General features: G+C 39.3%; 1 protein-coding gene across 1 annotated transcript in view; it reads left to right on the top strand.

The window, feature by feature from the left end:
• Window positions 1-20,677, top strand: part of ZNF407 (zinc finger protein 407) — a 352,047-nt gene extending 331,370 nt beyond the window's left edge. Inside the window, exon 9 of the mRNA XM_065629772.1 lies at window positions 18,220-20,677. Within this exon, the coding sequence (XP_065485844.1) occupies window positions 18,220-19,571 (1,352 nt within the window). The 3' untranslated portion in view covers window positions 19,572-20,677. The remainder of the gene's footprint in view (window positions 1-18,219) is intronic.
• Window positions 20,678-21,859: the final 1,182 nt, after the last annotated feature.

The raw sequence follows: 21,859 nt of genomic DNA, 5'->3' as shown, positions 1-21,859 counted from the left end.
TACAAATACTTGAAAGTTTTGGGGTTTGCACATTATCTTTCAACCAGTTGCAGAAGTGGGGTGCAGAAAGTGCAGCAATAAAAACGATAGTAATTTATATAAGAATAACAGATTCCTTCTTGACACTCAATTGCAGAGATGTTTATGGTAATGTTAAGTTGATGCAGTCATAAGATTACATCCAGAAAGAAAAGGCCCAGTTGCATTTTATTTATTTTCCCCAGAGAAAATATATTTGTTTGTTTGTTTGTTTAAGATTTCAGGTAAGCTGAATCTCTTGTGTTTTCAAGCCATAGAACAGTGAATCAGCTGTTGGTATTTGAGTCTCTGTATGGTTCACATAAATGTATTCCAGTATTTCTCCGAGATGTTTACAGTTGATGTCTTCAGCTTCAATATACCATCTTTTAAATTAGCGTATTAAGGAAATTCACAATCTTTCATTCAGCCTTTAACTTTCTGTAAGTAGTCGTCCTCTTTTTCACATTTGCTGACATATGCCAGAAAAATTCAGTATTTTACCCTACAGGCAGCCCATGGGACTGGGATAAAATGGCCTCTATACATAGGGTATGACTTTATTTGCTAAAGAGGTTATTTGAAAAAGCCCTTAGGGTACTGCTGCCCTTTTGTCCCTCAAACTAGTAGGGGGAAAAATATAAAAGGAACTACACAGTAATCCCTTGTAGACAGGTGACCTTAAGCCAATTCCATACTGTAAGGTTTGTTTCCATTTAAACTAAAACCAGACAAAGAAAAAAAGCAAATTGCAGGTTTAAATCTGTTGCAGAAACATCACAATATTTTTCTGTAAATGAGTATCAAATACAGACAAGTTTTACTGCAAATTCATAAAATTTAGTATTGTTCTATATCATTTAATGTTCTATAGATGATGTGTCCTATATTCTAGCAAAAATAACATCTGAAGACTGATGGAAATATACAGAGCCCTGTTTATTTCAGGTAACCTGTTCAGGATTTTACTTCCCTCGCTAGTGTTTAAATCCTGCAAGTACAGCCACGCATAATTAAGCAAAAGCACATAGACCTTCTGATTCCAGTAGCAGTATTAATATATTAAAAATTAGTCAACATCAGGACCCACTGGGAAAAAAAAAGCAAGCACACTTGTCCTTGGAAGTTCTTTTTTCTGTCCTTCTTAGAGTTGACTGTTGACTGAAGTTAACAGAGCTAAAGTCAAACTAGATCAGAGTTACCACAGGGTCGCGGTCCCACTGTAGGTGCACCGTATTGTGATGGTGTGTTTGGTGTTTAAATGTGCGTTCATCTGCCATAGTTTTAGAACAAAAGCCACCGTATTATTCTGTATATGGTGCAATCAGCTGTTGTTAAATAAGTACCATCCCAATTAGATACTGCTTTTCAATAGGCAGTCTTCAAAATACCGTTATGAATTGTGAACAGCAGCTCTGAACCCACTTCAGGATAGTTTCTAATAAGTCACAGGTGCGACATCACTGAGCACTGTAATTAATGGGTGTTATGCCACTCCCTTGACTTATGAGGTTTTCAAAAGCTTTTAATTACTTTTGAGTTTAAGCCATTCTGGCAGAACTTTGAAGGTGCTCGGGTGGCAGCCTATTCTGAATGAAGCTGTTCTAGCGACATTTGGAGGAAAAAAAAAGAGCCACTCTGGTGGCTGAAGGAAAATGTTTCATCCGTTCTTCACGCCTGGTCGTCTAGAGGGAAGTTAAAGGAAACAGCTTCTGTCGACTGCTGCAGGCACTGAGTTACTGTGTTCCCTCTCTGCATCTGGGGAGGAGCTGTAAAAATTGTCGTCAAATCCACATGTTGTATAAAATAAAAGAGAGAAAAACATCTGAAAAGCCAAGAATGGCTTGAAGGGTTATCATGATGTCATCAACCTGACTTTAGGTATAGAAAAGCTGTTGTTTCGCACATGAGTGCAGACTTCATGTCACTGATAAACAGAAAAAAAGTGCCATCATTTGTCAACAATCAAGAATAAGTTATAAATGATCACCAGCTAATCAGCATTTAAAACAGTATTCTTTCATTTCAGTGCCAAAATCCAACAGCACAAGAAGAATTTCACCCCTTGTACGCACACACACCAGAATGCACATATCATACTATTAGGTTAACTCAGGTGTAAAGCTTTGTTCTCTAAACAGCTGAAGCTTTGTGTCATTGTTTACATGCACAAAACACACATATTTCTCCATATGTTGGCACCATATTGGTGTTATCACCACAGCATTCTCTCCTTTTCAAATGATCTTTTGTTATAACATTTATTTTTGTGAGGCAAATAAAACATAGTAAATGTAAACCAATTATTTAACCAAATTACTTTGATCGTGGGAAACTGACAATTAGTGTTACAGCTTCTCAGCAGTGAGATCCACACAATAGAGCAGCCTAGGATATTCTGTACTGCAGGGTATGTCTATGTAGTGCGTTTATTTTGCGTAGCAAGCTGTGAAAGACGAGGAGAGGAGTGCAGGAGACGAGTGAAGTCCATCTTGATGAGCTATTATTCTATATCTGTGCTTAGTTTTCCTAATTGATTGTTCATATATTGGGACAGCTCTTCACAGAAACCTTGATGACTGATGTCAAGACTTAAAGCATATACACGTGGGTAGAAGCTTGTCGATGAATGTGTTAGAGACTTGCCACACTACCATTTGTAGTTTTGATTTCTAGTAAATGTTGATGACGAACAGGTTAGTTCAGTTACCTATAATGATTACCCGCTTTAATAGTTCTACCTTTTGCAGGTGGATTGGGGGGAAGTATTAAAATCATGTGCACTGGTACACCCACATGATTTGGGTTTATTCTCAAAGCTTGAATGCATCAGCCCTTCCACAAAATAGCTGTGAGTTAGGAGAGCATTCTGGGGATTGTCATGCAAATGAGGCCACCAAACATACCACTTTGCTTCAAAATTGCTCTGCAGTGACAAGTAGCTTTTAAAACTGGAGCAGGGTTTTCCAAGCTAAGTGGGCAACCCGATATATCCTCTGAGATCCACTTTCTAAAATAAGTGCCTGTATATGAAATCCTAATTCCACATCTGAGTGCTCAGATTGGCACTTACTACATACCTGTACATCTCATTCTAATGCAGATTGAGGTGGTCCTTTATGCCTGAGTATTGTGTTTCTCCTACATTAATACAGTGGGAAAAAAAAAACCAAACCAAACCAGAATATGCACGTAGCACTGAGAAGCTGAGTTTGTTCTGGTATTCAGCACCTCTTAAAGCAAAGGTTTCTTGATACATGACTTCAACCAGTACAAATTTTAATTAATGCTACAGCAGCTTCTCAGCAGCACTCAAGAACTTAGCCAATAGGTCATGGGGGAAAAACAAGTCCTCACCTGTCTCATGGCTCACAGAAAATATGCGTAATCAGAAGCTAGTTTAGTCTCGTTTCAGGACCAGTTTCAGGATTGATAAGAAAGCGTGACAGACATTTCTCTCTCTTTGTAACAAAATGAGTCTGTCTCAAATACTTCCGTTGACTGTGCTCGTGAAAAAGGGTGTGGGAAGAACAGGAGAGTTAAATGCAGTGACTGTCCCAGGCGAGTCAGGACTTAGGTGGCTTTTAACCAGCATCTTAGTGCCAGTTGGAAGCCAGGATGGATCTCAGAGCACTGGCATTAAATAATGAAGAATGAGCAGAATCCAGATTTTTTTTTTTTTTTTTTAGTTCAAAATTGTATTAATCACACTGTGAATCAGTGGGAATTTTGTCAATGTCCTCAACGTGGCCCCGATTTTAGTCATAACCTCTGACCGGTATTGTTCCGTGTGCCGTGCACTGTAGGTAACGAAGCTGTAGGTAGAAATCACGGGGTTGTCACAGGAATGGGAGTCCTTGATCTGCTGGCCAGGTAAGGATTTATAAAAGCTGATAGAGACAGTGGGTACTGGATTGCTGCGATGCTAGAACAGCCAGGCCTCTCAAATCCCCCACGGCCCAGTGTCAGCTGCGTTGTCAGTGTGGTGTTGCATGTTGCCTCACAGAAATGCCTGGCAGTCTTTTAAATACGGGTTTGAGTATCTATTCCAAGACATTCGCATTCGAAAATGTTGATCTTAAGGACTTCCTAGCTAGTTAGATCTGTTCACTCGTGCATCTCTGTCCTCAGACGTAAGAGCTTTCCTGGGATGACTAGTTGAATTTATGGAGAGGGTTGCCTTCTAAAGCTGGGCTTTCTGGTGTTTACTGCACATTTAGATGGTACCTGAACTCTATGAACCAAATTTCCCTCAGACCATCCCAGTATATAAATCTTTAAATGTTGGTGTGGATGGATGAAAAAAAAAAAAAGGGAGAGAAACAATGATTTTGAGAAAGAGCTATTGCAATTGCCCTTTGTTTTTTTGTGTGTGTGTGTGTTAGCTACATTATCTCCCAACCTCTTCTGGAGCTATTATTTAAGTAAAACCTGGTGTTACATTTCCTTTTATTACAAGTGCTATTTATACACAAATTGGAGCAGATCATGATGCAGCAAAGAACTTTTTATACTGCATAGCTCGTGCAGCAAAATAGTGCATTATCAGCATTACATGCCTCAGTGAGGAATGTTTTGATGTTTTAAATCTCATCATTATGAGAAGAATTTAGTACCTATATACAAAGATTTTACTCAAAACTTTTGAGCTGGACTTTTGTCATCTAACTGAAAATGAGAACTTGTTCATGATAATTACACAAGGGGGGATTAATGGAAGACCCACACTATATAAACTGTTTAGATGCAATTCTGTATCAGCTAGCACATGGCCGCGTTTATTTTTGCTGGCTCGCTATAAGATAATCCCAGAAATAATTGGCAATCCCTTGCCCTACCGCACTGAAACCCCTTGTCTCCAAACGTGATGCAAAGTGAAGATGATTGAAGTTTCATAAAAATGAAGCACGTGGTGTGACAGGCCCGTCTGTGCCAGCTTTATAAAACAAAAGTGCCCAATTTTATCATCATTGCCTTTTGTTCTGCACAATGCGACTCATGCACTGGTTTTATGAAGCCGGTAGAGTCTGTAAACCTCGATTTATCTGACTGCTTCCCCTCCTGTGCTGGCTGTTCTCAGTCACACTGCCAGCTTCCCTGCCCCCGCACCTTCCCCTCCTTCCCCGGCCCTTCTCCCCATACAAATCCGAATTAGAACCTCCTAGCAATTTTCCAAGGTTCTGGGTTCAAAGACTAAACTAATTTGGTTTTGAATTGCAGATCAAACGTAAACTGCAAAGAAGCATTTAATCAGTTAGGAGAAGCAAGGGGGTATGGCTTGTTTAAGTCCCAGAATCCATAAACCTGTAATGATTTTATTATATTGGTGTCAGTTTTCATTATTTTCATGAATGGGTATTCCCTGCTTAATGCACAATATTTGCATCTGATGAACCAACGAGTTTAAACATGGTTTGTTTTAATGCTTTGTGAATTTGCATTCAAATTCATCAGGAGTAATTCTATTTGAAATCACATAGGGCTAAACACAGTGGTTGCAGATCCATTCGAATTGAGATGCCAGACTCAACCCATTAATCTACAAATCTACAATATAATTTTTGTATGGTTGGTGGGCTTTTGTTCTGTTTTTTTTTTCGTGACGAGGCAGAGGGGATACCAAGTGCATGTGTGAGAGAGGAAGTGTTGGGGAAGGTTGTGATAAATTGGCCAAGGGAGGCTGTATCTTTGTTATGGAAACTGGCCTGTGAAGGGAACATCTGAAAGGCCAGAGCCCATGGTCTGAGCGTGTCTGTCACTGCCGCTTGAGGCAGTTGCACGAGGAGAAAGGAAGCCTCTGAGATAAGCAAGTTTCCTAATGTTTAGGACGATAGGGGTTGTCATCAGCACCTTCCCTTCGGTCTGCAGAGTATCAAAGTTCGGAGCAGTGCTAGAGCCTGCATTAGTATTTTAAGTGCTCTTGCTAAAAACACCACTAGCTTGGATTTTTCTACGATCTCTTGTTAAAAAATGAATTAATAAATGCAGAAATTTCACCTCCAACAGGAACAGGGTCAATTTGGAAGAGGTGGAAGGGGCTATATTGTAGCAAACAGTGCTTCATTTCTTGATGGCTGCAGAAGAAATCTGTACTTCTTTCAGTGCCTAGAGAATGGTTTTAATTTCTGTGTTCTTAATTAGACTGAATTGTCTGAAATTAAGATGTTTGCTTAAGTTGATAGTTACCAGATTTGAAGGTGTATATATAATTGTCTGAGAGTGTAAAAACGTGTGTATTGGAGTGGACTACTTTGTGAGAAGAAAGATGTATCAACAACTTTTTTCCACACTATGCATATTTCTTAAATGTAACAGTGAAGTTTTTGCTAAAACTTGTTTAAAAAACTACTAAGTATATAGTTATCCATAATGTACTTTAGCCCGTTAAAAGGCATGTCTTTATTCATTTAGTTGAATAGGTGACAATTCAAAATGGAATTCAGCAGATGCTTTTGAACATGTTTCATACAGTCATTTTGCATAGTTAGGATCAGTTATTCCAGTCTGAGAGAGGCTTATTTGGCTGAGGGCAAAAGTGATTTTTAGCTAACTCTCTGACTGCCTTCCTCTGAGGACAAGCAGTGTTGATTTGATCCTTATAAAGCAGAAATTAAAGAGCCTAAGTCCCTGTTTTAAATATGTCATAGACTGGGGCTAACTAAGGGTCCAATTTAGAAAAGCATTTAAGCCTATGCTTAGCATTAGCTGTATGCTTAATTCCCAAAAGCCTGACTACAGGCCCCTTCTTATGCACTTGCAAGAATCATGATGATCAGGAGGTCTACCATCTGACATCTGTGAAATGAGCTGGTAGACTTGAGTCTTTTTCATAATGAACCAGTTTCCATCTCATAAAATTCTGTAATTGCAGATGGTATCAGTGGACACCTATGACAACCTCAGCCGAGATTGCAGCCCGGCATTCCTCATTATAGGATACATGGACACTGAACTCCTCTCTGCTCATGAGCATGGGGTTGATTCATTGACAGGGCATTATCAGGGAAATTGCAATGATGTGACTAGTGCTTCACCGTGGGTAAATGGAGCACCTCAACTCTTGGAGTTGACAATAGGCTCTTCTAAGAAATGATAATGCTGTGATTAAGACATAAAGCGGGGACTCAATACACCTGGGAATTCTACTGTGACCCTGGCAACACACTTCTTGTTGCTTTCCACTTCTCTGCCTGAAAAGTTAGAATAATGCTTTTTCATTTGATGGTGTTATTTAGTGATAAATATATTAATAATTGTGAGCAAATCAGGAAATACAGTTGTAGAGGCACATGTTTAGATAAATGCCATTAGATTTTAAATGCGTTTTGTTCAGTTTGCATTTGCAAGCGCTTGTGCCTAGCGCTGGTGGAAAGCAGGCCAATTTTCCTTCCTAGTTCTGCATTGAGGAAATTAGCTTTAGGCACACAGACCTAAACTTGTAAAAAATTCACTCTATTGTGAAAGAGACCCTAAAAAAATAACATGTGGAAGAAAAAAATACATTAATTTTGGACTTGTTTCAGTTTGTTCTTTTAGATACTGATACAATTTTTGTTCTGTGTGTATTTTAATATGTGTATTTTCTTTTTATAAAGAAAATAATATCATTCAAGTAGCTTTAGAGTCTTTTGATTTCAGTAGAAGCATGTGAATGGTGAACCTCAACAGGTTTTGGAGCACCAGTTTTGGTCTAGCTATTAAATCTCCAAGTAAGCCCTAGCTGGGGCTCATAGCAGCTCTTTCAGTCTGTTATGGGCATGGGCTGCTCAGAAGCTCTTGAATCTGCACATCTTCGAAATGACAGACCACAACGAGTCCTCCTGCACAGTTTGTCTGTTATGTGCCAGAACTTAGGAAACTGTTAGTTCACTAAACTGCGGTAGCTGGAAAACAGTGAGAGGTATTAACAAAAAAAAAAAAAAAAAAAAAAAAGTACCTGAAAAAAGAACCCTTTAACATAAGTGTCAGCAGGAGCCGTTAGTTTCTCAGTGTTTTTGAAAATCAGGTCTTCCAGGTATCTAGCTCTGGGCTTCTGTTTTATTTTTTTGATGGGGGTGTTATCTGGTCTCTGTCTTGTCGCATATCACAGGCTTTACCACTTTCACAAAAAGGATCATACCTGCCTCTGAAAATTCGTCTGCTGCACCGAAAAACATGAATTTCCAGCAATAGTAATAATACTTGGGGTCCACTTATGTTACCACTCACGATGCTGTAGCACACCCTGTGTAACAGCAGAATAAGAAGTGCATTCACTGCACTGTGCATCATGCAACAGACAAGTATACTAGGAACCATGGAGTTTTTAAAGCACTTGGCATCATTTAATTAACATGCTTTTAAGCATTATTTGGCTTCAGTTGTAGACAGATACATATAATAAATCTTTGAACAAGTGCTATCAGAGGTATTAGCTAAGTGGCATTTAAAATATATTAGAAAAATGTGATCACTGATAAGTTTTAAAATATTCCCTCTTTTTCTAGTCTAAATTGGGTCTTGGGAAGGAAAAAATAAGAATAGCTAATGAAATGACCTGACACAGTGGCAGGGTTTGTTTACTAGCCCATATTTGAATGGGTCGCGTGCTTCAAATGATTGACAGCCATTGCAAATTCTTTGGCTTTTTAAGACTTAAGGCACCACGGTCTTGGGTGAACTTTAGCTCCGAATGGAGTTGTTTACAAAAGTTAACTAAGTAGTTGCTGCAGAATCACATGCCATGTTTCACTGAACTGTTCTGGAATAGTATGGATTTGCAGTACAAATCGTGATGGCCTGGGTTAAATCATATTCTGAATACTCTGCAGTCAATTTATTCCACCTGGAAGCGGTTGAGGTAGCTGGATTGGCTTTCCATTGCTCACCGTGTCCAAGCGTCTTCCCACAGTATGGCAGGAATGTTCTAGTGTTTCAGCAAAATCAGATTATGCTGATCCAAAAGGGACAAAAATTTTCCTGCCTCTTCAGCATTTGCAGAATATGTAGCCAGAATATGTGCACTCAATTCTTCGATATTTCCATGCAAGTCACCCTTCTAATACTTCTTGTTTCACTGTTCTGAATATTCCATAGTCAAGATCTCTCCCCTAGAGAGGTCAAGACATAATTCAATTGTATCTGTACCAGAAAAATGTGCAGCAGACGTGTCTTTGAACGTGCAATTAAAAATTGCTCTGGCCCATTTTCTTTTCCTGTTTTACATTTTCAGAAACTCACTTGTAATTTGATGAACACTGTCATTCTTTAAATTTCTTCAGCATTACAGTTCTCAATGGACTCGTGTGTCAATGAATGTCAGTTTTGCATATTTACTATCTCCACAAGTGCAGTCACACAAGTTGAATCTTGCATTGTTACTTTTATGTTTACTTACTTTACATCCTGTTTTTCTTTGTAGCAATGTTAACACTTCCTCCTCATTTAGTATTAACTCCATATGCCATCTAAAAGCTGTTGATTTCTACCTCTAGCTAACCAACAATTTGGGTAGTTTTGTCGACAGCGTGGTATGAAAATTTTTCAGGTCTTGGAAGTGCAACTTTGCAGTGGAAACAAGACGAGTAGGGGGCTTTTGAGCACGGAGGCAGAGCTGCGGTGCAGCCGTTCACTTTGCCCGTCCCGTGCAGCGCTGGCACTCACACCAGCCCAGCAATTCCTGCGTTGATAGTGCTCAGTGATGGCTCAGAAAGCACCACCCTTGGTGTCTTCTGTCTTTTTTTATCTACGTACAGCCTAGTGTCTTCCAATGCTGGAAGTGGAAGACAGCTCATTTAAGTAGTACCCTGTCAGTCGCACTGAAAATATATTTCTGTCAGGAGAAGGGTCAGTTCTGTGAACAGCTCTTCCTTTGAAGATGTGCTGGAAACATGCTGCTTCCATCCTTCACCGGAGGTGAATCATGAAAAGAAGACTTTGTCACAAACTCGACCCTTGGAAGTGGTATAAAGGAGTTACCCATCTCTCCAGCCTCTGCTTCCCATCCCACCTCCCAGACCCAGCGTGTATCCCGCTTCATGCTTCCTAAGTCATCCTAGAGTCACTGCTAAACCTATGATGCTCTTAGCTGAAAAATTAGCATCTTTTCCAACTATCACAATTTTAGGCATTATAAGCTTTGATGCCATCAGGGCCTTGGGAGGAGTGAGGGGCCGGCAGGGGGAAAAGCCTCAGCATTGCACCTGGACCACCCGTCACCAGCCCTACTCCCTGCTTCTCAGAAGTAGTTGGATCCCTTACATGGGACCAACTTTTGAGGTGGGCGATCTGATGTCAGAAGCTCAGGAACCACAGTCATAATTAATTTACCTTTGTTTCATGGCATGTACCAGTTTGGGGACAGCTGTACTGGTGGTTGATCCTATGTTGTGGTTACACGTGTAAGGCTGAAGTGTCTAATCGGTTGTTTTTTCAAAACACAGGGTGGCATGACCTGCAGCTTTCACACGAAATGATCATAGTGCTCCTTTCCAGCTGTAGATCTATTGCAAAAATATATAAATATTATTAGCCACTGGCGTTACGTTTGATGCTATAGAAACAAAGAAACAGATCTTTCTTCACTGAAAACCTGTGCAATTTAAAACCATAAAATCTCCTTCCCTTGTTTTCTTCTGAAACTGGTTGTAACGCTCTCTTCTTCTCACTGTACCAGCCTCTGCCATTTGACCAGATGTATGTCACTGCTCCGGGTTTCTTTCCGATATTCTCAAGCAGGTGAGGGACAAAAAGGAAAATATCAGCTGTATGTCAGTGTCCAGATAAAAAGCTACAAAATTAAGCTATGAAGCTCACCGTTTTTAGCAAAATTACCTGATCTCATATTGGCCCAGCATAGCTCCTTATTCCTGACAGTTTATTACTTCTAATCATATGAATCAGGGCTCATTCCAGTATGATTTGGATGAAGTCTGCAAAGAGAATACACTCATCTCCTCCGATGCTTTGGATATTGGTACAGAACATTTTTTCTGATAAGACGGTGCATTAATTGCTTTACTTATTAGATGAGTATTAGCTCTTGATATAAGCCATCTCATAGACTCCTGACACCTTGCATGCTGAGAAGTCCTGTCCTTGAAGTTGCTGTAGTGCACAATGATCAGAACTTACCGCTGATGTTTTGTTAGCATTTACTAGCGACGTCTTGGCAGAGGGGTGACCTCTAGTATCGTCTCTAAACATTTTCAATTTACAGACTCAAGAATTTCTGCTGTCTTCGCCTCTCGTTCTTTTGAAGAGGTCAGCCCTTTATGAATTTGCCACAAGAAAGAAGTTCAGAATGCCCTGTATACTTAAACAGCTTAGTAGGAATATACCCACAATGAACACACAACATACGATTCATTTTAATATTTATAGAAGAAATTCACATTGTTTTAAGTGTACGCAAGCAGCTGCTGTCATTTGGCTATGAGCAGATGTTAGACCTCAGAAAGCTTTGCTGATAATTAAAATACTAACAGTTAGTGTTTTACCCCAGCTGCAGGTTCTGTTTACTGTAAATTTGATTTTAATGGTGCCTCTGTGCAGTTATTGAATAGAGGTTTGTTTTCTACTATACATACAAAGGTGTCTACAATGAAGACAAATGGTTATTTCCTGTAATTTACTCTGGAAAGATATGAATATACACTGTAACATAGCTGGATTTATAAATGAAATACAGATATGACTATGCAATTGAAATGGTAGTTTCTGTTATCTTAACTAAAAAAAAGAACCAGGTAAACTTACTGTTTCTAGTTCTTCCCAAGCATTCCCCCTAAAAACTGCTGTGCTTTTCAGATGGGTTGAGACGTGCCCTCCAGCAAAGAACAGGTGCTCCTTTTTACTGAATGGGTGCATAAATCAGAATAAATAAATACAGGAAATCACGATACTTGTATTTGATAGGTATGCAGAAGAATATAATTTCTGCTTGATCATTTAATAACATGATGTTTTATTTTAGGTATCCCTTACAAGTGTCTGTTCTCTTTAGTGTGTATATGTACATCAAATGTTAGGGGAGGCAGGCCGCTTTCGGAGTTGTTAATCCCAAGGGCCTGATTATGCAAACACGATGCATAATGCAAGCTACCGTGTTTAGTCCTTTTGAGACTATTGAAGCTAACTATGGCAGTAAGCAGTGCTCTTGATAATAAATGTTTATAAGACCAGGATCTAAATATATATGTTATTGAAAAACAAAAACTCTTGCTGAGATAATAATGACAAAAAGGGTTTTTTGCTTTTTTTAACAAAACAGTTACTATTTGGGACTAGACCTATTTCAGAAATCCAGATTATTTTCCTTATGGGCAGAGCTTGTGGTTTGGGTTTTGGTTTGGTTTTTTTTTTTCCATGATTTTCTCATGTTAGCTTTCATATTATTTTTTTTAATTATCTTATATGTTCTGTCTGCCTGGGAAGCAGAAATCTCTGGTTTGACCAAGCACGACCGGTACCTCTTGAAACCGGGATTCTGATTTAGCAGTGCTAAAAACGCTCTTTCCAGTTGCACTGCGGGAGGTAAACCAGAAAAAGTCCGTCCGTGCAGCATCAATGTCAGTGGTTCCCAAACCGAGGGCCAGAGCAGCCTTTGAAGCTGGACTGCCAAGAAGTGTCCAGGCCGGCTACCCTCACCTCCAGCAGCTAAATTGTGCTGGAAGAGCTGGCTAAAATACCCCCAAATACATTCCTAATGCTGCTTGTCCATAGAGGTAATTGCTGTATAAGCCACGGTGAGGTTTTTGCTCACGTGTAGGAGCTGAGAAGACAAGCCTGTGTGGTGGCGAGCGGGTAAAAAGGAAAAGTAGCCTACAATAAAACTGGTTACTGTGCAGGTTATCCAGTTGTAAAATCTGCACCTTAACACTGGTACGTGTTTGCCGTGATCAGTGGGAGTTTCAGTATGTATATTTTTTTATTTGCATAGCTTCTGTAACGCTCGGCTCTATACTGTTCATTTTTGACCTTGACCGCAGGAAAAGAGAAACTGAAATTTTTCACAGAGAAGGCCTTTTCCCAAAGGTTAATTGGACACTGGAGAGAAACTAGACCAAACCAAACAAACTGCCTAAACACCCTAACTCAGCTCAGCTATTTAGTTTGGTGGTTGTTTTTTCCTTTGTTTCTTTTTCTTGCTGTTGTCATAGTCTTCTAAGGTGTGGGAGGTAAAAATAACAAGCAGGAAATTTCAATCTGTTTTTCGAAAAAGAATTACGAAAATATTTCCTTTTACACTTTAAGGAAGCTAAAAGGACATCTGCTGCTTTGTTTAAGGTACCTGAAATGTTAAAACTTCATCCTTTATTCAAGCAATTCTTAGAAGACCTTGAAGTTTCTAAACATGATTGAGTGGTTAAGGACAAAGCTAGAAGCTGAGGATGTTTTCCGTTTCAGCACTGAAACGTGATGTTACTGGATTTTTAAGTATAAAATGAACCATGAACATTATTTGGGAATTGGTTTTGTTGTTCAATTATCTTTTTACAGTACTAATATACTGAAAGTAAAAACCCTTGCTGCATCGGTATCTCTTGAGATTTACATACCTTGTGTCAATGGTAGATTTTTTGGCGTTTCTTAGGGAAAGACTGGTTAAGTCCCTTATAGCTGTACTTATTTGTACTGCTTTATAAATATTTGCTCCCTTTGTGGACATAATAGTTCTGACAGAGCCATTTTGGCTTGCTGATTTATTTCACTTCTTGGTGTGACCCATCCTATTTTCTTTCCTTCAGCAAAAGACATGAATGAGCCTTCGCAAGCTCTTATTTAGTAGCTTAACGGGCTGATTTAGAAAATGCTGGCCCATGTATTGCTTGTACATAAAAACCTTACAAATGAGAAAGAATAGTTTTTACAATGGTAAGGGAATGGAGATCTGAAAAATACGGCTTATTGTTATGGTTTCCAAAATCAAGGAAATCCCCAAGTTAAGACATTATGCCACAGTTCTTAGACTGCACTTAATTAATTAGAGATCAGTACAAAAATAAGGAAAAAGAAAAAACAAACAACAACAGCAAAAAGAACAGAAACTGTGAGCTTGATGAAGGCCTAAATTATTCTTTATGAATCTGAATGGTTAACTTACCATACCATTCAAAATATTGTACCGCTCTGTAGAAAATAACTTCTAAAATATGAAAAATCAGTTGCTCATTCAAGTGATGCCCAGTATAAGTTGAATTTTCTATATCTTTTAAATTCCTTGAAGGTTGTATTTGATTGAAGGAAAATGTGTTTCTTTGCATTTGCATTATTTAATATTCATTGCATTTTACTAGATACCAAATGTTTGTACGTGTCAATAAATAACACAGCTAATCACCAAGTATGAAAAATTAAGTGTTGCTGAATAGGGCGCCATAAATCAGGCCTCTTAGAACTTTTGCGGAAAAGGAAAAATGGCTGGTTGAAGCTTGCTGCGTAAATGCAGATCATTTCCGTCGTCGTAATAGCTCCTTTCATTGATGACTTACTGCTTTGTCCTAAAGGTGCTCCTCGTGAAGGATGTCCTCAGCCCGGCCTGCCCTGCACAGCCGCTTGCTCCAACTTTTGGGGAAGGGTTAGAATTCTAAAGAGGCTGCTGGCGGAGAGCAAAGTGCTGCTTTACATATAATATTAGCCCAGACTTTCCTGACGCATTACGCATTTCTTTCTGAGACAAGTCTCCTTAATGCCATCTTTATCTGCTACACGATGCATGAAATCTACTTTCTGTTTTAGAACTGCGGCTGACCCCCGACCCTGCGAGTGGTGCCACAATGTGACCTTTCTATTGTCATCAGCTTTCATTCTCCTGAAAATTCTATGAATTTTTATTACAAGTTTTTTTAAACCAGGCTGAGGCTTCAACAAATTACTTGACACAGATGAGATGAAGTTGTTGAAGTAGTGTTAGATAAGTTTTACAGCCAGCATGTGTGCTGCTGAACAGTACAAAGCCAGTGTCCTACAATGTCATACACCAGTAACTGCTGAGCCTACTATTGGATAAATACATCATTTTATGGAACATTGATTGTTCTATAAACCCAATGGAGTATTATGCTCTATGATCAAACCATTTAGATTGTGTGTAGAGCACAGAAAATGCCATATTCAGGATGGTACTAAAAGTGCCATTTGTGTATTTTATGGATGTCATTACGGGGGAAACTTCTCTCTGTAGGCCCTGTTTACTGCAAAATTTTTTAGTCTGTAATGACATTTTTCATTCACAACGTATGCCTTCAAGAGAGGGGGCCCTTGTTTTATTTGTTTCATTCGAGTTTACTGCACAAATCCTGTACATTTTAATTAAATGTAAGCTTAACAAAAGAATAAGGTATTTATTCCGTGGGGAACAAATGATGACAGTAACAAAAGAATAAAACAGACACACAAAAGAAAGTCAGGTATCGAGTAAAAGAGAGGGAAAAAGGTACTAAGCCTTATTTGTAGTTTCCCAGAAGCACATTAAACATCAAAGCATTTCTTTTAGCCCTATTTCGGGAGTTTGTGGTCTCTGAGAATTAAAATAACCTGCGAATATGGATCTAATGTCTAAAAAATCCTGACATTTTCAACTAAAAAACTAACAGTCGCTCAGGACTCCAACTGATAAATAACGGCTCTGCTGAAATGACAGACTTCTTGGAAAGAAACCAATTCTGTGATCATTGCACCCCTAGATATGAAACACCTCTTTACAAATTGTCTGAATACGAGCTCTCGTACCATTATATTTTGTCATTTTAATGCCTATTTGTGTATCTTTTTAATTTGCAATGACACACGATCAGCAACAAGTCCACTTTCCCTCATATTAATGTGGGCTTGTATTGCGGCTTATGTTTGCCATGTCAGCCAACACTTACCCCTTCTCTTTACCCGTTTTTAAGAGGGGGCAGGAGGCAGGCTGGATTTAGTAGGACAACACGATTTGTTACTACATACAGTCCAATAATGTGACATGTTCCTTAAATACTTAAAAATTCCTACAAATCTTGCGTTGGATAGCAGTGCTCCATTATAGAAATGCACTGTTCCAAAGTCGAAATAGCAGCTAAGCCTCAAAATATGTTGTTTTCTAAATATCTTTCCTACTTGGCTTTTCACTGTTAAAACAGAAGAAAAGCAGTAAAATCTGCAATTCATATTTACCATGAAAAAAATCACTAAAATTGAAATTGATGTTCCCAGTAAATTCTTGGTCGTAGTCCAGTTAAAATTTAAAGTTACAGTAGATTCACATTAGTTTAAATGACACTTGAACTTCTACAGAGCTCAACATTAATTCATTATAGTTGAAATGGAAGAATCTTCAGTGGGTGAATCTTTTACAATCTGATTGAGGCTGTTACATTTTATAGGAGCCATTTTTCAAAGCAGTACTGACAGCACTCGAAGTTATTAAATTGCTGAATCAAAAGATGGACCTGCAATCGCATTTATGAACTGTGATGGAATAGCTGGGGTTGCGCTGAGCTGAGGTTAAGATGTTGGTGTAGTTAAGCTTCATCACACCCCTTAGTGACAGCAGTATTTACCCATGTAGTTTACTTTAATGGTCAGGAAGTGGCTTAACTCACCTCTGGATTCAAATAGATTAAGTAAGCAGTCAGAATGGCATAATTATCAGTGCTGCGAGGGATTCGCCGGGTAGCTCTTCACCCAGGAGACTTCCCATTCAATTGCACAGCAAAGCCTGGACTTGCAGAGATTCACGGGTACCGCATTTCCTTCAGGAGCTGAAAACAGGATGAATTTCCTTTTGCTTTCCCTTCCCCAGACCGGAGCGTCTCCTGAATGCAGCGATGCTGTGTCCCGTACATAAATTATCACGATCTTAGTGGAAAGATGTCATGATTTTGCTGTGCGGGTATGAAAATTATGATCGTAGAGTTATTTTGATTTTGAAATCCAGTGGAAAACGCATGATTTGTAGAGTTATTTTGATTTTGTGCCACGTCACTGCCAGGCTCCTCTTTTATCATGTCAACAAAGCGAGATTCCTGAGAGAATTAATTACTTCTACTCTCTTATAAAATGTGGAGGAGCCAAGATAATTGTCATTTTATGTTGATTTCCTCTTCCTATTTTTCTGCTCTTTGGGGGGTCTTGTGAATGTCGGTGCCTACAGAGAGCAGAGGAAAATTGGGGATAAGAACCAGTTGTACCACAGTAACCTTCCTTCTCGCTTATGCCTGACAAAATGTACTTCAACTGCATGTGCCAGTTTTATCATGCGGCATCACTTGGAAACACTCCGATGCTTTAAATTGTTAATTTTCTTTTCCAATGATAACCTGCCTTGCAAACTACGATGGAGAAAGTTGTATAACATCAGTTTAGGCTTGCGAAGGCGATTTGCAGCCTTTCAGCTTAACGAAATGACTTCTTGTGCTTCACAGTGAAGTTCTCCACCAGAGGCTTTTTAACAGAAAAAAAAGATAGATAGATGGATGGATAGATAGACAGACAGATAGATGCCAGAAAGAGCCCAGTATTTTAAGTATTGTTATCTTGGAATATTAGCTCGATATGCACCTTAGCATATCAAGTTGCTAGGAGCTGCAAGATGCCAAGTACTCACTCTCAGAGTAACGCAGCTCCTAAGTGTGAACTTACCTTTAAGCAAATGAATATCTTGCTTAAGGTAAGAAAACTCCTGAGTGTTTTTTCCAGGTAACTAGGCTGGTGGCTGAGTCAGTCAGGTGTGCTGGAGAAGATGCTGGGTGGGAAACGAAGGGGAAGACAATGGCATCAAAATGACAGCACAGCAATTACCTCGCCAACAGAAGCCGGGTATTAAGAAGATCAGCCACAGGTTTTCACATCCAGATATGTTTAATGTAACATATGATCCTAAAATTCATTACTGAAGTACTGAAATATCACTGATAGGATCTTCAATAAAAGATGTGTTAATGGCTTTTAACTGTATACTGTATTTATCTGGCATTTTTTATACTACGTATTTTAAAAAACACATTTAAATTGCTAATAGGCTGCAGAATTCTTACACTCAGCAATTATTTCAACCTGTAAATATGTTATTTGGAAAACATGCAAATTGTTTTTGTTCGCTCGCTCATTTTATCTGTTTTCTGCCAGTGGAATCTAAAAATTGTCAAAGAATTTTTTTGCCATTTAAGCTACTATTTGTCAAAGTAATGAAAAGGTATTTGCCATGATACCACGTTAACAGCGTCTTTTATCTTGTAGGCATTGTGTCCAAGTCCTATGAGTGCCGACTGAAGGGGCAAGGAGCGACCTTCGTGGAAACGACGAGTCCTTTTACTGCAGCAGCACTGGGAGAGGTTTCTCCAGTTAAAGAGAAGGCCTTTCGGGGCAGTAGAAGACAGCCACAGTCACCTGAAGAAATTCAGCAAGTTATTATTATTCAAGGATACGATGGTGACTTTGCAATCGATGCCTCTGTGGAAGAAACAGCAGCGGCTACCCTTCAGACCCTGGCGATGGCTGGTCAGATGGCCAGGGTGGTCCACATTACAGAAGATGGGCAAGTCATAGCTACGAATCAGAACGGCTCCCACATGAGTAGTATGGTCCCAGGGCAGATACTCACTGAGCAGTTAGCAGATGGTGCCACGCAGGTGGTGGTGGTTGAAGGAACGGGAGCTGACATGGAGGAGGCCGTTCGAATAGACACGGTTCCTGACTCCAGTAGTGCTGTACTGCAGCAGATAATGCGACAAGAAGTCTTAGATGCTTCTGAAGCTACAGTCCATCCTCCAGAGTCCTCCTCAGCATTAGATGCCCTGCTTTGTGCTGTAACAGAGCTGGGTGAAGTGGAAAACAAATCCGGACTCCTTGACAGATGCAGGTCTAGTCACAAAGATTTCTTGCAAATGCCAAACCCAGAGATGCCCAGCATTCCCAGTGATGCAGAGGAACAAGAAATACAAATGTTCCATGAAGTTCAAGAGACTCAGGAAGATACCAAAACTATGGAAGTAGTGACGCGGGTCGTGCACCCATCGGCTATAATTGCATCTCAGGAGACAGCTCAGGCTGCATTCAAGAAAATGGTCCAAGGAGTATTACAGTTTGCTGTGTGTGATACGGCTGCAGCCGACCAGCTGATGAAAGAAGGTGTCACTCAGGTCATCGTAAATGAGGAAGGGACTGTGCATATGGTGGCTAGAGAAGGCTCTCAGATAATCATGCAGGAAGCTGGTAGCCACGCGCTCAGCGTCCAGAGCGAACACATGGATTTAGTGGAGTCGGATGGAGAAATATCACAGATTATCGTCGCAGAAGAAATAGCTCAAGCCATGGTACAGGGTTCTGATGGCGACTTCTCTGAAGGTGCAACCCACTACATCGTCACAGAATTGCCACCAGACATGCAGGATGAACCTGGTGTCTACTCGCACGCTGTGATAGAGACGGCCGAGTCTCCAGAGATTTTGCAGGCTGGTACTGCTATAAAAGCAGAATCTGTGTCCCCTGATAGAGCAGAAGAACAGTTAACAAGCATGGTCATTTATACAGAGAGTGGCTCACAAGTAATTAAGGGCCAGAGAGATGATAGTGAAGTACAGGAGGCATGAAGAGCTTCATCCCCTAGGCTCGATGGAGGGCAAAGCTGGAAGTTACCAAATCCATGGAGGCGCTGGATTCCTGGGACATTTTCTGTAAAACCTTCTCAATACAACGTCCTCCTGGCCAGGTAGAAAATACCCTGTGGGAGGTGAAGGTCAGCTGTGAAGAAGAGCTCACTGAAAAGGATAGTACAATCTTGTTATAATAGCTCTAAGAATTATTATATGGGAATATTATAAAGCAAGCATATCAGGCCACAAAAGATGATAAAAAGCCCCCCGAAAGTGTGGGTATTGTTCTGTTCACTGCTTGTTTGTTCATTTTTTGGTTTTTTTGATGTGATTTTATCTCGGACTAATACCCTGCCTTCTGTCATTTTTGTCTAACAATCACAGGAGTAAAATAATTCCACTTATGTGTACCTTTTGTGAACAGATAAATAAGCATAAAATACAAAACCCATAATAACAAGGTGAACAGGTAAGCTTACATACTGTAATCTGTGCCCTTCTTTATTTTAAAGAAGAACAGATGACGTTTTGCTTTCTAGAACCTTACATTAAAGTATCACTGGCTAAAAGTAGGTTAACAAAATAAGTATCTTTTGCATCTAAAATAAAATTTTTCATAGTAGCCTACTCTTTCATGGTATCACATAGGACTTTCCCTAAAGAAGAGCTCAAAAAAGCGACACTTCAGAAAATTCTTGACTGTACATATTCAGGAAGAAGAACTTGATGCCTGTAACTTCCACTTAATTTTAGATGAGAGTCCTACATAAGGAATTTACATTTTTTGAAAAAAAAAATTGTCACTGTCAGTGTTTTGCTTTTCTTATAAATAGTGCTTCATATAAATACCATTTTGCAGTTCATTTTGTGAGCGACTTCTGAAATGTTATGGGGGTTTTTAAAGAAAATTCTGACATTGACATTAACAAGTAGGAAAAAAAAAAAAAAAGGTGACCTTGTATTTCTTGCTTAGTCCAGAATGTCAGTTATTTACTTGTGGATATACTGCAATTATTCAATGCAAGTTCATGTTGAGAAGATTTGTTTCATAATACAACTGCTTTTGTTTCTTTAAAAAAACCGTAACATATAAACTGGCAAGGTTGGGGATTACTTTTTTTTTGTCTTTCAAATAAAATGTTAGCATTAAAATGAAGCATCATGATTTTTAATATTAAGCAATAAACAGAACTGGCATTCAGCAGGAGCAAAGGAATGCTATCTGCTATGTCTGTGCATTTTCTCTTTTCTTTTCTCTAGCTCACTAGATAGATAAAGATAAAAGAATCTAATTTCTGAAGTGTGCCTCATGCATGCTTAATATAATTGTGTAAGTGTTTAGGGTATAAGCCATGCTGACTCTAGAGATAACTGGGTTTCCTATCATGTTTAATATCTTAAAATTATCAACTGTAAGAAAGTTGGGGTGAGGTAAAACAATAGTTCCTTCCTGAAGCAACTGTTTAAAAATGTATTTTCTGAGAGAGCTACTTAGAAAAGGTGCTTCGTTCTGGGACTATAAGATCCTGCTGTCTTTTCATCTCTTTTTATCATTATTTTTTAAATTTTATTATTTTCCAGGAATTAAGGTTGTGTCTTTGTCAAACCCCCAAAAAAGTAAATTTCAAGTTAGACATGGAGATTCATAATTAGCCGAGTTTGACTTGCTCATCTTTCTTAAAAGTGACAGGCTGCTCACTTACTCTTAAATACTGTCTTCAGCAAACAGTGACAGGATCAACTCCCGTTTGTTATCAGGAAAAAGGTGACCTTTACAAAATGATGGCCCTCTGCAAGGCTCTCGCAGATGTTTAAAAAACGGAATGTTTTTCAGTGGAAATATTTCTTCTTGATCATTTCTCCTGTTAACTGTAGCCCTGTGGTCTTGCAGCCTGGATGCTAATTCTTTGCGGTGCCGAGTCCTGTATGGCTAACCTTTCTGCTGCAGTACAGGGTGTTGACACTGACATGCTGCAGTTTACCATTTGTGATTTATTTAGGATAAATATGTCTCAGGTGGCATTTAATCCTTCATAAAACCAGTGTAGCCTGCAGTGTCAAACCAGCAATCACATTGTATGCACAATGAAAAGAGCAGACCTTTGCATAAAAAAAAAAGAAACAAAACACACCACAGTGGTAGGTGTTCCTATGCTTGGGCGTATTGGAAGGGATTCACTGACCTACCGCGTGCCGTAATTACCTGGAAGCTCAGGTTAACAATACTTCTCACCCAGTGCAGCCCAATCAGGAGAGCTAATATTTTTCTAGGGCTTTTTTTTTTT

This window comes from Caloenas nicobarica, chromosome 2 (genome assembly GCF_036013445.1).
Source record: "Caloenas nicobarica isolate bCalNic1 chromosome 2, bCalNic1.hap1, whole genome shotgun sequence".
NCBI classification, from domain to species: Eukaryota; Metazoa; Chordata; class Aves; order Columbiformes; family Columbidae; genus Caloenas; species Caloenas nicobarica.
The sequence above is the reverse complement of the archived record's forward strand: the minus strand, read 5'-3'. Positions and strand labels throughout refer to the sequence as shown.